General features: G+C 40.5%; 1 protein-coding gene across 5 annotated transcripts in view; it reads left to right on the top strand.

The window, feature by feature from the left end:
- Positions 1-14,312, top strand: part of SORCS3 (sortilin related VPS10 domain containing receptor 3) — a 692,468-nt gene that overhangs the window by 631,343 nt on the left and 46,813 nt on the right. For all 5 annotated transcript variants that reach the window (XM_087862727.1, XM_087862725.1, XM_087862726.1 and 2 more), the window contains 2 exons: positions 11,720-11,837; positions 12,846-12,979. In XM_087862727.1, coding sequence (XP_087718853.1) covers positions 11,720-11,837; positions 12,846-12,979 — 252 coding nt within the window. The remainder of the gene's footprint in view (positions 1-11,719; positions 11,838-12,845; positions 12,980-14,312) is intronic.

Raw genomic sequence — 14,312 nt, 5'->3', positions numbered from 1 at the left:
AGTAGATGCTTTAGACCTTGAGATGAATTGGGTCATAATTGAAGCTCTCTGGATACATCTTCTCTACAGATTTCTCTTTTCTTCCTTCCTCCAACTGTGCTTTCAGTTTTATATATTTCATGGGGTTTCTGCCTTTTGTGCAAGTAGCCTATAATGAGCTGGTGCTAAGAAGATCTCTGTGCCCATACCTCAGTGCCAAACTGTGCAGTCAAATGATTGTTAATGAATCATGAAACACTTACAGAGGGGTATGGGCCTTGCTAAAAGTAGAGTGCTGAAACTGTGTTATATTAGCAGCAACTGCCTAAGTTGGACTGGCTCCAACAACTACTTGCTCTTTAATTCTTTCTGGATGAATTATTTAACTTCTTTGAGCCTTAGTTTCCCTTTCAATTAAATGGGAGTAATAAATGAGGTATCCATACAAAGTAGCTAATAGATTATAAGTGTTCAAAAATGATCACTATTATTAGTATTTCTAATTATTATTGTTATTTGATTGACTTTTACTAGGGTACCTACTGTTTACAGTCTTGTAATAGAGATCATGGGGATATAAAAGCATACAGCATACAGTCTGCCCACAAAGCTCTTAGGCATCCAACAAAGGACATAAAGTAAATTATCATAATTAGATACTATTATATAAAAATATTAATAGTTGTTTAAAATTATTTACTTCTTAATTTATACAAAACACTATATATATGCAATACATTCAAACCTCAGAACTCTGTTAGATACTGTTATTATCCTCATTTTGCACATGAGGAAACTGAAGTCTAATTAATACATGTAAGGAACTTTCTATAGGTCTGAGATTGGCACTCACACCTTGCCTTGTATGATGCCAATACCTTTGTGTTTGACTACTTCATTCTACTGGCTCTCAGACCATAAATATATGACAAGCACTTATGATGTGGAAGGTACAGCGTATGTAAGTTGCAAACTTTCAAGAGCTTAAAATCTAGCAAAGAGGATAAGACGCTTATGTATATAGTATATGCACTTTGATTCCTATTGGAAGTACTAAGAGTAATATGCAAAATACAGAAAAAAATGCTACCAGAATTCAGAAGAAAGAGATATTTATTTTTTCTTCCTAAGGAAAGGAATGCAGAAAGAGGGAGGATCGGGGAGAGCATAATAGAAAAGTTAGCATTCGAGGGGCGCCTGGGTGGCTCAGTTGGTTAAGCGTCTGCCTTAGGCTCAGGTCATGATCTCAGGGTTCTGAGATTGAGTCCCACATAGGGCTCCTTGCTCAGCGGGGAGCCCGTTTCTCCCTCGGCCTGCTGCTCTCCCTGCTTTACTCTCTCAGTCTCTGACAAGTAAATAAATGAAATCTTTAATAAAAAAAAAAAGTTAGCATGAGTTAAAACTAAAGAGAATAATCCATGAAGAAGATAGAATAATCTCAAAACCTGTATAGTGTTATGATTACATAATGCATAAAACATACAAAAACTCAAGGAGAAATGGAAGATTTGTAATATCATAGGGGAATATTTTAATAAATTTCACATGGAAACCAATAGGCCAAGCAGTCAAAAAGTTGGTATGATTTTGATGAATAATACTATTAGCAAGCTTTATTTAAAAGACCTGTATGTGACCCTCCACTCAACAAATAGAGAATATGTATTTTTTAAGCAAACATTTAATTTTTTTTAATTGATCATACACTGGGCCACATGGAAATTCTGGACTAATTAGAAAGAGCTGATATAATTGAGATCATGTTCTCTTTAAATGTTATAATTAGATAAAAATTTTAAAATAGAATGATGATAAAGAAAATAAAGGAAAAAAACCTCATATATTTGGAAACAAAACCCTGGTTTATTTAAGAGTAGTTTTGTTTTTTAAAGAGGAAATAAAAATGGCCACTCTGAAATATTTAGATTTGAAAAGCTCTTCCTCCCCTTCTTTCACCCTAACCCATTATTTCCCATCACCCTGCCCATTATTTGACTTGAGACTTGGAGAATGAGTAGGAATTGGACAAGATAAGATGCTGGAACAGCATTCCGAGCAGAGGAAAAGCAGGCATTAGGAAATCATGCTGCTTTTGTTGGAACAAATGGAATTCTGTTTGAGCAGAAGTAGCATTGGAGAGTAGCGGGAGATAATACTACAAAGGTAGATGGAGGTACTGCAGGGTGGCTTTTGAATCAAATGCAGAGGTCCTAGCATGATATTCATGACTAGATCTTATGAGAGTTCAAGGACAATAGTGGGTGCCTTGGGAGTTTTCTACATAGAGGTTGAAGTTGCAGAAATGAACAGGATTGCCAAGGTCAAGTGTAAGAACTGAGAAAAAGAAGGCTTAAATTATAACAGTCAGAGATGGGAGGAGGGAGAGGTGGGGGAGAAGTACACTTAAAGAAGTAAGAGGAAGGCAAAGAGAATATAGTGTCACTGAAGCAGAGGGCTAGAGACACTGAGGAAAATCCTCTGCCTCTGTAGGAGAAGGTCACCATCTGCTCACACAGGAAGTCAAAAGTTGAGAAGAATGAGAGATCACTTAGACTTGCAATATCTGAGGAGTGCTTCTAAGAGGTGGTGACATTTACAATGGGTTGGGTTAGGCAGAGAACGAAGGAGTGAAGAGCATGGCAAAAACAAGGTGTTGAATTAGGTTTCTAGCCTGATGACTGAGAACTCAGTTTAGTCAGCCACAGGGAGAGGAAAGTCAGGAAGGAACTGACATGGTCAGATTTGACCTTATTCTCTTAAGTTTTTCTTCAGGCAGATAGAAGTGGGGGAGTTGGTGATTAGAAGAGCTGAGGATGCGGGTACAGGAGTCCCTCAAGAAAATAAGAGAAAGAGGGGGTGGTTCTGGGGCAGATCAAGGGTGACACAGTATCATCCTAGGTGAGTTCGATCAAATGTTCCCTCAAAAATTAGTCTTCAGTAAAGTCCTAATCTGACTCCGCAAGCACCATTTATTCTTTCTTTTGCAAAGTGACTTTCTTGTAACAAATCCTTGTCCTTTTCCTCTCTGAAGGACTGTGATCAACCACTCTCTCTTAGAAACTTCTCTTGGCTTTTACAACTATGTATGAAGGTTGATATAATTGGAGGTGGGGAAAAAGAACTATGCAGAGGAGAATCGGGTGACCCAGAATTGCTTTCCTATAAAGAGAAAAACAACTTTACAGAGGCTGCTCCTCTAATTACATTTAGTGTGGCATTGTTTCCACCTAAATTATAGCAATTATATACCAAGATCCCCTTTGAAATCATTTAATTAATGAGTAGCTAACCCCTGGTGTGTATGGAATTCTAATGAAGTTTTTTATTTTTGTGAACTACTTCCCTCCCTCAGATTAATCACTCCCCTCCCCAAAAGGCTCACTCAAGTCTGGATTGTGGATTAGATAAGGTGTGTTAGTTAGGGTCCCAGAAAATCATAGTTGTTTGTGGAAATTCGATCACAGTCCAGGATAACAAAGACAGAGAAGCCACTGCCATTACTCTCTTGAGATTGTTTTTTTGTCTTTCTAGATCCCAAAGGACATGCAGCTCAACCATGTTCTTTGGCCCATAAAATAAGGGCAGGTAAAGCTATTACCCCAATTTTGGAAGAAGTGAATGACTTTGATAGATTAATTCTATCCATTAATCAACCCAGAACTATTTAATGAGCATCTGTTATATGGAAGAAGTGCCAGTGGAGACAAAGATGAATGACTCTAATAGATAAATCCTTTGTGTATGGGGTCACCAGGAGATAGATGGCTTGTACACCTCGAGGTAGACATAGGGAGTGAAAGAAAATAAACTCTTGAAAATTATCTCGAAAGGGCTACATTCCACCTAGACTGTTTCTGCATCCCATCCTTGGAGTATATGTGTCACTGATCAAAGTCATCTTCCATTAGGAAGCTGAAGGCTTGAGAGATGAAGTGACTTGCTCAAGGTCACCTAGCTAATTTAGTGGCAGACCAGGATTAGGGAAAGATGTCTTCATTTCTTTGCTTCATACTCTTGCCACCATGCCCAGACCATGTGTATGGTAGAAGTCAAGTAATAGCACAAGAGCATAGGAGGACACTGTCTGACCAGAGTTATATTTGTAGTGTAGACTACTGGCACCAAAGGAGTTTAAAGAAAGAAATAGAGGGTCTCTTAGGTTTATACAGCCCAAGAAGTTGAATCTTAAGTGGAGCCAAAAACTCTCATGAAAAAATCCAGGTGGCAAGGTAAAAAGAAAAAGAAACACAGAAGTAATAAATTTTAATTGATTTTTCCTGAAAATCCATATAGTGAGAAATGGCTTAGAGAATTCATTAATTTTGTTGTGTGGTTGGGAGGAACTTCTTCAAGGGAACTAAAAGGAAGGCTACCTGTTTCTAGACAATCATTTGTATTTATGTAGGAAGTATCTACTTTCTCCAAGGCTGTGTATCAAATATCACACACACACACACACACACACACACACACACACACACACACACACACACACATGGCAAAGCCCTGCATTTGAGGTTAGTATATACCTTGAAAAAGGGATATTGAGCCAGACCTGTAAAAATGGCCTTGGGTATGAGTCTGTGGGGGTTCCAGCAATATTATGGTGATGGTAATGAACATTTGTTGTCCATTGGAATTTTCAAGATTTCCCATACATTATCTCACATGATAGGGGTTTGTTATGTTGGTGAAAATACACATAAAGTTAAGAAGGGGGACTAGGAATGCATTTCCATAGAACAAGCTTAAACTAGTTTATCTTGGTAATTGCAAGGAAGTGAAACTATGGATGGTAGTGGATTTGGGCGTGCTAGAAATTAACTTTTTTTTTTGCCAAAGACTTGAGAATGAAACCACAGTCTAAAATTTCTTGTTCCTCAATAATTAATTACCTATTCTTTGTCAAGCATCTACCGAAAGGCCATATGGCATACAAAGAAGTACAAGGAGCATTCCCAGCCTTAAGGAGCTTTCTAATTGGTTGACACAAATTTGACCAAAGATAGGAGAATTAAGTTCTAGGTAAGTGGTCTAGAAGTGTGTTTCTTAAAGGATGGTCCTGGGACCAGCATCAGTATCACCTAGGGAGTTTTCAGAAATTCAAATAATCAGGCACTCAAAACATACAAGTCTGGGTATGAGACAATCTATATTTAATAAGCCCTATAGGTGATTCTGATGCAGACAGTGGAGAAGCTCTGGAAGAGGCATAATAGGACCATTTGAGCTTCTGAGGAAAGAGCTCATGTTGCTGGAACAGTCACAGAAAACTTTCTGCAAGAAGTAGCACCTGATTTGGGAATCACAATATCTTTTTAGAGATAATCCATGTCTTTGGTTCCTCCACCCTACCTTTCTCGGGTTTCGTATTAAATTGGCATGTAAACCATGTTGTTCCCCAAAAATGTACCACAAGTGGGAGGAGTATGCTGTGCCTACTTTATTGGTTATGAGCTTTGTAACTTTAGAGAAACATCTCCAATGGATGAGAAACTTTTATTTGGGAAATTTTTTTATTAATTAGAAATGGTCTGGGCTTTCTCTATCCCTAATCCACCTCGTGGATGCTTATCACCCCAAAGTGACGGACATGGCCTCTCATGATGGTCACGCTGGTTTCTCTGCTGGGTTCTCACTTTCACAAATCTTATTGTGAATGTTAACATCTGTTCTAAGAGTAGTTATGAAAAGGGATGAGAAATGCTTGAATTTAAATTAGTCCTTATTTTATCTCCTGCTAAGTTTGCTGCATTTCTGTCATTTCCTTGGCTTCCATGGGCTCTAATCAGAAGAGCTGTGAATGAATGCAGTATTGTACGGAATTAGGGAAGTCAGATACACGCAAAAGAGAGACCGTGTATCAGTTTCTTATGCCCCACAGGAGGGGGCCAATGATGAGCATTTTTCTTCCCAGAATTGATAATCTATGGGGAAATGGGGAGTACATTAATGTCTGAAAGTTGCCAAGGGGTTTTAGTTGGGCTCCCCTGATCTTAGTTGGGGTCCAGTGAGAAAATGAGCAAAGCTCATAATCCTAACACTAGATGTTTAAATGGCATATTAAAGTGATCACATGGGAGAGCAAACTTGCACACTCCTTAGTAAAAATATTAGCATATCAATTTACAATTTGGGCAAAGACCTGGGAAACACCATGTAAGGACATCTGGGATAGAAGCCAAAGAAATCTAGATGAAACGATGTGCCTGGAAAAATTGCAGGAGAGGAGAGTCTAGGTTAGTCCACAAGTCCTAACTGGGCCCCTATTTTTGTGTTCAGTTCTGAATTGAGCAGTCTGAGCCCAGAAACAGAGAACCCAGAGAACTGGGAAGACCAATATGACGGACATCCTTAGAATGTCTGGGTCAGTGAGGCTGGGCCCCTGGAGGATGCTTGCCTCCTGCTCAGCAGCCCTGGGAAGTGGGTAAGCCTGAGTTTAGGGTTCTGTGTTTACTCGGTCTTGAGCATTCTTTTCCTCTGTGGGCAAGTTTGTCCATCTGAAAGCTCTCTCACACTTTGTAAACGTTCACACTTTTCCATTTTGTTAGTTTTTTTTATACTCAAGAGATCTCCTGAGTTCCCACTTGTTAGTCTCCCCTCCCCTGCCCCTTCCCACGTCATCTCCCAGTTAACCGGCCAGTGTTTTCACACCACTTCTTGACCAAAGAGATGAAAAGTGGTCTTGAGTCATATCACCATCTGTATGAATTTCCTGTGACTGCTACTGACAAATCCCACAAATTAGCTGGCTAAACAACTAGAAATTAATTTTCTAAAAGTTCTGGAAGCCAGAGTCCAAGATCAAAGTGGCAGCAGAGCAGCATTGCCTCTAGTGGGAAGGGAAGAGGTTCTTCTCTGCATAGTCCATCTTCTCGAGGCTCCTGGTGTTCACTGGCTTGTGGCCATGGAACTCCAGTCTTCGCTTCTTCTTCACATGGCCTCCTTCTCTCTGCGTGTCTCCCTTCTTTATATCTCTTATAAAGATGCTTGTCCTTAGGGCCCACCTTGATAATCCAGGATGATTTCTTTTTTTTTTTAATAATAATTTTTTATTATGTTATGTTAGTCGCCATACAGTACATCCCTAGTTTTTGATGTAAAGTTCCATGATTCATTACTTGCGTATAACACCCAGTGCACCATGCAATATGTGCCCTCCTTAATACCCATCACTGGCCTATCCCAATGCCCCACTCTTCTCCCCTCTAAAGCCCTCAGTTTGTTTCCCAGAGTCCATAGTCTCTCATGGTTCATTCCCCCTTCTGTTTATCCCCCCTTCCTTCTTCCCTTTCTTCTCCTACTGATCTTCCTACTTCTTATGTTCCATAAATGAGTGAAACCATATGATAATTGTCTTTCTCTGTTTGACTTATTTCGCTTAGCATTATCTCCACCAGTCCCTTCCATGTTGCTGCAAATGTTGGGTAATCGTTCTTTCTGATGGCTGAGTAATTTCCATTGTATATATGGACTACATCTTCTTAATCCAGTCATCTGTTGAAGGGCATCTCGGCTCCTTCAACACTTTGGCTATTGTGGACCGTGCTGCTATGAACATTGGGGTGCATATGGCCCTTCTCTTCACTACATCTGTACCTTTGGGGTAAATACCCAGTAGTGCAATGACTGGGTCATAGGGTAGCTCAATTTTTAACTTTTTAAGGGACCTCTACACTGTTTTCCAAAGTGGCTGTACCAACTTAAATTCTCACCAACAATGTAAGAGGGATCTCCTTTCTCCACATCCTCTCCAACATTTGTTGTTTCCTGCCTTGTCAATTTTTGCCATTCTAACTGGCATAAGGTGGTATCTCAATGTGGTTTTGATTTGAATTTCCCTGATGGTTAATGATTTTGAACATTTTTTCATGTGTCTGTTAGCCATTTGTATGTCTTCATTGGAAAAGTGTCTGTTCATATCTTCTGCCTATCTTTTGATTTGATTATTTGTTTCACATGTATTGAGTTTGAGAAGTTCTTTGTAGATCTTGGATACTAATCTTTTATCTGTAGTGTCATTTGCAAATATATTCTCCCATTCCGTGGGCTGCCTCTTAGTTTTTTTGACTGTTTCCTTGGCTGTGCAGAAGCTTTTTATCTTAATGAAGTCCCACAAGTTCATTTTATCTTTTGTTTCTCTTGCCTTTGGAGATGTGTCATGAAAAAAGTTGCTGTGGCCGATGTCAAAGAGGTTGCTGCCTATGTTCTCCTCTAGGATTTTGATGGATTCCTGTCTCACATCGAGGTCTTTTCATTCTTTTACATGTAGCTGTCCAATTTTCCCAGCACCATTTATTGAAGAGACTGTCTTTTTTCCACTGGATGTTTTTTCCTTCTTTGTCAAAGATTAGTTGCCCAAAGAGCCGAGGGTCCACTTCTGGGTTCTCTATTCTGTTCCATTGGTCTATGTGTCTGTTTTTGTGCCAGTACCATGCTGTCTTTGTGATCACAGCTTTGTAATATAGCTTGAAATCCGGCAACGTGATGCCCCCAGCTTTGTTTTTCCTTTTCAACAATTCCTTGGCGATTCGGGGCCTTTTCTGGTTCCACAGAAATTTAAGGGCTGTTTGTTGCAGTTCTTTGAAAAATGTCATTGGTATTTTGATTGGGATGGCATTGAAAGTGTAGATTGCTCTGGGTAGCGTAGACATTTTAACTATATTTATTCTTCCGATCCATGAGCATGGAATATTTTTCCATCTTTTTCTGTCTTCTTCAGTGTCTTTCAAGAGTGATTTGTAGTTTCTGGAATATAGATTCATCTCAAGATCTTTAACTTATGTCTTCAAAGGTCCAGATAAGGTCACATTCACAGGTTACAGGGAATAGAACATGCTCATGTCCCTTGGGGGAGCCACTATTCAATCTAGTACATCATCTTATTACTCCCTTTTTCAGTGGTCCTTAAGCTTAGGGAACTGTGAACTCCTTTAAAAATCTGATAAAATAGATGTAATTTCTCCATAATAGATATACATGGGCCAATGAATGCATATTTTTATTTTATTTAAAATTTCAGGGGATCGAATGGTGACATCCAAAACTAAGTACAATTTTTCCTCGTGATCTAGTTAATGTAAAATCGACCTGGATATTGCCTCTTTCATTCTAGGTAATATAAAAAATGCAGTAATTAATGCATTCTAAGATCATCTTAAATATTTTTGGTTTCTCTGAGGTATTTACTTATATTAATCACATTGTGTATGAAAAGTCTTAAGCTGCCATGTTATTATTTTTATTATTACTACTACTATTATTATTTAACCTGAGTTGCATCAAGCATTATTTCCTTTATTCAATATTTATGTAATTGCCAGGGGGAGGACTTGACATCTCTCTCTGTGATGCCACATGTTATTAGATTCATTCTCTCCCTTCAGTCTGTCAAGACCTTTTTGGGTCCTGATTCTGCCATCAAGTATATTGACTGTTTCTTCCAGCTTGTGTCATCAGGAAATGTGATTTCCAATGATGACCATTATTTTCATGTCTTCAAGTCATTAATAAAAATGATGAACAGGAAAGAGCAGACAGCAGAACCTTGTAGCTGACTACTGACGCCCTCCCTCCTGGTTGATTTTAATGCTTTAATTAGGTACTGTTCAGTCACATAATTTTACTGGCACCTGGCTCATATTTTTTCATCTTTTCTTCAAGACTATTATGGCAAACCCTGTCAGATGCCTTGCTGATATCCAGGTAAATCATGTGCTTCATATTTCCTTCTTCTGTCTGCCTAGTAATCCTTTCATAGAAAGGAATGTGACTAATCGGACATGATGTATTTTGTGATCCATGAAATTTAACTGTAAACTATTTAGAGTAGGTGGAAGTGTTTGGTTTGGCATCACTAAAATAATTCTACTCAGAGTACTCCAATCAGGGAAGAATGAGTAGAGGAGGTGGCATTTGAATGTGGAAGGATTTAGATGGGCTGGATATAGATGGGAGAAGACGTTCTTCCAAGTCTCCTTCCATTGTTTTTTGTTTGTTTGTTTGTTTCTTCTGACGATGTTTCAATATAACTTTCTCCTCAAACAAGCAAAATTTTAAGATATAACTGCTTTGTTAGAGATTTAGAAGGGCCTGACTCCTGACTTCTCCGTGAGATGAATTGAGACTAAAAGATAGAAGTACCTCAGTGGTGACCTGGTACAGATGTATTGGATTTGGAGATCACTGAATACACCGTGAATGAAGGAGAACCAAGAGAAGCTGGGGGCGGGGGGTGCTTACATTTACTCTGCTTCACATGGTTTTGTCCACACAACCCAGGATATTCTAGCCCCATGGCTTCTGCTACTCAGTGCTGAGCTAAGATTCTTATAAAGACCATATGTTTTTGGTTTTGTTCTTTTAGTATAGTTGGCACACAGTCTGCATTAGTTTCAGGTGTACAACATAGTGACTCAGCATCTCCATACGGTATGCTACGCTCCCAAGTGTAGCTACCATCTATCACCATACAGCGCGATTATGTTATCATTGATTGTATTCCCTATGCTGTGCGTTTTATCCCCATGACTTATCCACCTCAAAGTCCGTTTAATCTTCTTTTAGACAACACTCTAAAAAGCCAAATTTAACTTTTAAACTGATAAAACATTAAAAGGCATTTCCTAAGGTGTAATATAAGTTGTGCAATCTACAAAACGATCCCATTTCTTTGTCCATTTCATGGTTTCAATCTGCTCTCACACCTCCCAAAGTGTCCAAGCTCATCCTTCAGACAGCAGAAGGGACTGTCCCTTGAGGAGAGTTAGTCTCTTAGGTGTCACTGTAGGAACATCTGGCTGTGGGGAGAGGAGAATCCAGGGCTGGAAACATGATTAAGTTTTGCTCACATGGAAGCCATCCAATGCCTTGAAAGGCTTCTGTTGGTTTAGGTTCCCAGAGTGATTGGTCTCCCCTTTACAGCACTATGATAGATGTCTTGTGTCATAATTACAAGACATGCCATCCGAGTGGAGTATGGATGATCAGTCTTTTTTTCTATTTTTCTAGAAATGATTGATCATTCATATTTACAGGGCCATCAACTTCTGGGCTTTGAAAAGGTCAGTATTGATTATCTAAATCACACAGATGGTATGCTTCTTTACTATACATAAATATGAGTTCCTTTTATGAGGCTACTGTGATTTTTCAGGGAAGGGGGAAGGAAGATGTTATCCATGTGAATTAAGCAATGGGGGTTTCAACTAAAACACACTTAGATTTAGTCAGAAGTTTGGAACTGGCAGCCATACTTTAGATAAGCTAATCCACCCTCCTCTAACGTACACACATACAATTTACTTTACAGATGAGAAAACTGAGTCCCTGTCAGTAGACATCAGTAGATAAAATACTGTGCTTACATTAAGGTGAAACAGGAAGGCTACATGTCAAACTATGCACAACAGTTCTATCTGGGTGGAAGATTTTGAACCATTTGGTGAATTTTTTCCTTCATATCTTTCTGTATTTTCAATTCTTCCTATAAATCACATCTATTACTTTTGCAATTGAAAAAAAGGCTACTTTTAAACCCACTGTGAATACCATGTCAATTGGCTAGAGTTATATAAATGGCGGACTTTGTCCTTGGTGACCTTCAAAGACCTCATTTTGGAAGAACCTGTTGAGTCTAGGCTGCAATTCAGTCCTTTCTCCTTCTGGTCTTTGTACATTAGTTACTGACTTGGGGGCTTTCTCTGCTTGTCTCTCCCATGCCTCCCCTAAATACTTAAAGAGTTTTTGGCCACTTCAGCCTCCGTTCTGAATGGCAGTTGGTAAAAGTGGACTACAAATCTATCTTCAGCCGGCGCTGCACCAAGGAGGACTATCAGACCTGGCACCTGCTCAACCAGGTACCCCAGAGGGTAGGGGTACACTGTCTTCTAGGGGGAGGAGCTTCTACAAGCCCTGTTTGGTCATCTCTGGGCCTTCCTGTTTAGAGGTGGAAGGTAGAAAGCCATTAAAAAAAATAGTAGATTTAGGGGGAAGGGTTGGAGTCCACACATCCAGGTCCAGCATGGACAGATGGTATTTCATGACCCTTTTGCACCCTGGGATCCCCATCTACCCAGTGAGGTCACTGAGTAGCCTAGGGGTGAGGTGACAATGATAAGCTGGGGTTTTAGCTCTATCTATGGAGAAATAAGCCCAGACAGCCTGGAGACCTTCTAATGGTTTCATTATCTCCCCACCTTCCAGTGGGGAGGGTGAAACCATTTGTCAGGCCAGGCTGCAGTAAGAGCCCCAAAAGCACTGGAAATAGGACCATAGAGAAAGGGTGAGGGATGAGGGTGAATGGCTCTAGAAATGGCAGATATTTGTTGCTATGCAGCATAAACAGACTTCTGCATTCTCAGAACCATTGGGTTCATGTAATTTGTGGCAGCTTCTCCTCTTTTTGCCCTTGCTTGGGAATAAGGACTTGGGCATGGTTGTTTATCAGAGAGAGGGAATTTTTTGGGGCCAGCTTTGGTTTTATTCTGAAGATGGTGTGAAAACTATGCCAGAAGTGGGTTCTTTTCCACTAGAATTTATGCTGAGGTCATTTGGGCAATTTGGAGATCTGTGAAGATGACTTGGAATCTTTGCATTCTCTCTGAAGGTGGAAAAGAAACAAGATAAAGAAGACATCATTGGCTAGGGTGGGTGAAGGGTAGTGATGGGACAGCCCTATGATGTTCCTCTTGTAATAAAAGATTGGCCCTTTTGCCCTTGAGACTCCTGAATGGTTACTGGGAAAGAGATTGCTACGCAGAGTGACCAAAACAGAATGAAAAGGCTAACGTTTCTTATAGAGAAGCTGGCTTATTTCATCTCCTTTGTGTTTTTCTGCCTCTCTCACTATGGACTTTCTTTCTAAGGGGGAGCCCTGTGTCATGGGAGAAAGGAAAATATTCAAGAAACGCAAGCCAGGAGCTCAGTGTGCCCTGGGCCAAGACTCCTCAGGGACAGTGGTCTCAGAACCCTGTGTCTGTGCCGACTGGGACTTTGAATGGTGAGTCCCTTGGTATCTCGTTGTCAATTTCAGCCAGACATCTACCTGTTGGGGGCTGGGGATGAAGATGCAGGTAAGGGAGGACGTCATGCCCCACAGGTGAGGTGTGTTCGCTGGCCTGTGGGCCTGATGGTTCCAGTCCCTGGGCCAGATGGGAAGTCTGCACCCCTGGTAGGAGGACGGGAGGAGACATTTTCACAAGGAAGCTCACTGTTCTATCAGAGCAGTGTGTCCAAGGAAACTTCTTCTCATTTTCAGTTAGCAGCTCTGGGAAAGTACCAGAGAGGTTGGGTGGGACACTGACAGAGCTTGGAGAGCTGCCACCATGAAGAGCTACCTCCAGACCCATCAGCTCAAACCATGGTTTTCAATGGGAACTCTCTCTCTCTTCATCATTTTTTTCTTCCTCTAACGACAACCACGAAGAACAACTTTAAATTTCATGACCAATGATTCACAAATTTCCAAATATTTACCTCCAGCTCTGACCTCACTGACCTCTAGGATGGAGACATTTGTGCCCATGTACATACTCAGCTGCCATCTTCCCTGGAATTGCTAGTAGGCATTTCCGACTCAGTGAGGCCAAGGGGGAGCTCTTCCTGAACCTTTGCTATGGGGAGCAGTTTTTCAGCTCTTCTTCGGACCAGTTTTTCCAACTCAATAAAACACATGGTTGCTTAAGTCAAAATCCCAGGAGAGCTTGATTTTTCCCTTACCCTCAGGTCCAGGCCATCTGCAAGTCCTTGCAAGTCTTTACCTCCAGAACTTACTTACTTACTTATTTACTTACTTATTTATATATGAGAGAGAGGGAGAGAGAGAAAGTGTGAGCAGGGGGAAGGGGTAGAAGGGAGATGGAAAACAAGAGAGAATCTCCAGGAGGCTCCCTGCTGAGCATGGAGCCCAAAACGGGGCTTGATCCCACAATCTGAAGATCATGACCTGACCCAAAACCAACAGTCAGACACTTAACTGACTGAGCCACCCAGGTGCCCCTCCAGAACACATTCTAACCCAAAGCACCTTTGCCCGTGTCTACTGCAACCTGAACACTCCAAAAGCCTATGGTATCTCTATTTCTACCCTCATTGCCCTAAAACCTCTCCTCCTCACAGCAATCAAAATTAGACTGTAAAAACCCAAATCCGATATTATCACTCCTACACTTAAAACGCTCCAGTGGCTTTGTCTCTCCCCTAAAATATCGTGCCATCTTCCTTCTTTGGCTTGCTCCACTCTAGATGATTTGGCCTGGTACCATTGTGCCTTAATTTCTTACTATTCTCACCTCATTCACCATTTTACAGCCACATTACCATCTTCTTTCTGT

Source organism: Ursus americanus, chromosome 6, assembly GCF_024610735.1.
Source record: "Ursus americanus isolate L20-20 chromosome 6, mUrsAme1.1.p, whole genome shotgun sequence".
NCBI classification, from domain to species: domain Eukaryota; kingdom Metazoa; phylum Chordata; class Mammalia; order Carnivora; family Ursidae; genus Ursus; species Ursus americanus.
This window is presented reverse-complemented; position numbering and strand designations above follow the sequence as displayed.